This window comes from Cydia amplana, chromosome Z (genome assembly GCF_948474715.1).
Source record: "Cydia amplana chromosome Z, ilCydAmpl1.1, whole genome shotgun sequence".
Taxonomy (NCBI): Eukaryota; Metazoa; Arthropoda; class Insecta; order Lepidoptera; family Tortricidae; genus Cydia; species Cydia amplana.
Genome location: NC_086096.1, coordinates 25411323 through 25414116, shown reverse-complemented (window position 1 = coordinate 25414116; position 2794 = coordinate 25411323). Strand labels below are relative to the sequence as shown.

Sequence of the window (2794 nt, the reverse complement as noted above, 5' to 3'; positions counted from 1 at the left end):
TACAAAAACGATAAATGGTTCGAATTGCATAAAAAAGCACACAGTGACCCATTTTCACCGATTTTTACTGTAAATTTAGTAATAAAAACTGCAGTAATTATAAAACTGATAGTAAGTAACTACCCAATTGTAATTGTAGAATTTTGGTTTAGATATTTTAAGTATTATCCTTATTGACAATCAACAATGTTCCTCCTTTTGATTGAAAACTACAATTAACTAAATAAAATAGCTCACAATATTAGGTATGACAACGCCTTTTCAGTGAATCAATCCGATAATTTTAATATGAACAATATAAGCAATTGCATCTCCAGGCAGAAATATCACGCTATAAACTAGGCACAATAGGCCCATTCCACAATGCATCTCTTTAGCCACTCGCATCCTAAGCATGTATTGGCATAAGGACTATCTTTTGTTGAACCATTTCCTTTATTTGAATGTTTCATAAAGTCTCCATAAGCATATTGCAGCTGCTGCTATAGAAACTGAGCTATGCAAATAGATTTTCTGCCTGTTGTCAGTGTGCACTAGCACAACCGGGGATGCAGATGTGAGGTCACTCAATATCTAGGTAAGGTAGATAGATGACGGCGATCTTTTCCCTCTTGATATTTGCAGCATGGGTCCCATTGCCACGAGTGTGTAACAACCAGCACAGAATGGATGCAACACCAAAGGGCGCACAAGCTAAAGAACGCCATGCTAAACCAGAAGCAATATAATGCTAAACCAAAGGCAAAATAATCACCAAGTTTATTTGTGTTCATAAAGCTGGTTTGGCTGGTGGTAAATTATTGGTGGTTCAATTTGGATTATAATTGGAAGCACAAAATCTAAGTTTTAGAAATATTTTTTCAGTCTGAATAAAATTAAATCTTATCTAACCTAGACCATAGTCTTTGAAATACTGAAACGGAAAAAAAGCAGCTTCGGGAGAAAACAATGTTGCGAAGCAGCTCAGTCTGTGCAGAAATGCCATGGTCAAGATAAATGCTCTGGCAGTTGTTGCGGCCTATACAATGCTACAAGCTAGAACGCACGATTTTTTTTAATTTGTCATGAAAAGGGGTACTTGTGTAACAATAACTCTGGTCAAAGCATCAATCATCACCTAAACACTCAATTGTTTATTGTACATGGTTGCTCCAGCTTTTGCTAACCTATCAGCCATCTCATTGCCATGTTTTCCATTGTGTGCTTTAACATAGTTCCATCTTATTACAAGTTTGTGCATGACACTGTCTAGATCCTTGAAATCTATTTCATTTTTTACAGCCTTTCCAGATGTCAATTTCCATCCTTTTTGTTTCCAACCTATGAAACAAAAAAGCATTTATATAATAACATGCTTGATTTTTAAATTTAAGACAACATAATTGAGATGTAGTAAATATTTAAATACCAATTTCAGTAAAAACCATAAGGTGTTGCGAGTGTCAATACAGACAACATAATTAAATGTAATTAACTCATTTAGCAGATAGCTTATTTTTGCATGCAAAAGTTATATTTTGATTTGGAATTAACAGATCCCAGAATTATAAAATTATCTAGTACTCTGGTACTGTTCTTGATGCCATTTGCCATTTTTCTTGACTAGATAATGCTATAATTCTGAGACCTATTAATTCTGCTGTTAGATTAATAAAATATTACAAGAACAAGTAGCAAGTCAGACTATAAATAAGAACTTTTTACCAGATATCCATTTGGTAACTGCATTGATGAGATATTGTGAATCTGTATTAATGGTTAGTTTCTTGATTCCATGTTGGAGTGCAATCTTGATGGCAAGTGTTGCTGCTTGAATCTCACCACAGTTGTTGGTGGCTCGGCCAGAGACTGGCTGGCATCTGTTGAGTGGGTGGTTGTCACACCAGTACACCCCGAGACCAGCTCGAGCACCCTGCGTGCCATTGCCTGAGCAAGCGCCATCTGTATAGACTTGTACATAACCTTCATTATCTATTTCAAACTCAATGTTTTCCGCATGTTTGTATTTTTTTGACTGTGGTGGTTCGATTAAAATAGTTTTTTTAACTTCGGCACGGGGACCGGTTGCTAGAGCAGACTTGCTTATCTTATTGCCTTTGGCAAAATCGTTTATTCGTTTCTCTAAATCGTCCATTTGCTTATTTAATATAACGACTAGGTCGTCTCCAGATGTATCGGATGAATCGGAATCCTCATTGGTCCATGAAGAGCTTTTGTTCTGATGATTGTTGTTCGTGGACGATGTGCTATCTCTTAAGATCTCTTGAGATCTCTTAAGATTTTTATTGGTGTTGCTTTGATAATGATTGTAAGTGGGTTTGTTTCCATAGCTACCACCATAGTTAGAATTAGAACGGATGAATTCATTAGCATCTGATTTAGTGTCGAACTTTTTGAATTTTGCTCCAGAGAAACCTTTAACTTGGGCTTCGCAATCAGCCCATGAATTATAAATACCTGTACTTCGGCCTTTTGCAACAGCGTAAAACGGCATTGTTACGATTTTCAGCGTCTTGTAGATAAAGTATTCAATAATTCTGGTTTTAAAGCAGATATTTAGCGTCTTTCGAAAGATACCCGACATTCAGTAAAATGCAAGGCTGCCAGTACATACTTTTTGATTATACGATCCAGTGCCTGCAATTATACGAAATTCGATTATATTATACGAGAACACAATTAAAAAAAACGATTAATATTAAATCGATATTTAAAAAATTGGGGTCTTACCGCGAAGACCGAAATTTGCAAATTGTGGGGGGTCTTTCTCTTTTACTCCAATGAAGGCGTCTTG

General features: G+C 36.0%; 1 protein-coding gene across 1 annotated transcript; it reads right to left on the bottom strand.

Moving 5' to 3' along the window:
• Nucleotides 1–1081: 1081 nt before the first annotated feature.
• LOC134661676 (ribonuclease H1) lies at nucleotides 1082–2589 on the bottom strand. Its single transcript, XM_063517833.1, has 2 exons — nucleotides 1705–2589; nucleotides 1082–1320 (listed from the first exon to the last, which is right to left on the bottom strand). The coding sequence occupies exons 1-2, from the start codon at nucleotides 2582–2584 to the stop codon at nucleotides 1118–1120; spliced, it is 1083 nt and encodes a 360-aa protein (XP_063373903.1). The 5' UTR covers nucleotides 2585–2589; the 3' UTR covers nucleotides 1082–1117.
• Nucleotides 2590–2794: the final 205 nt, after the last annotated feature.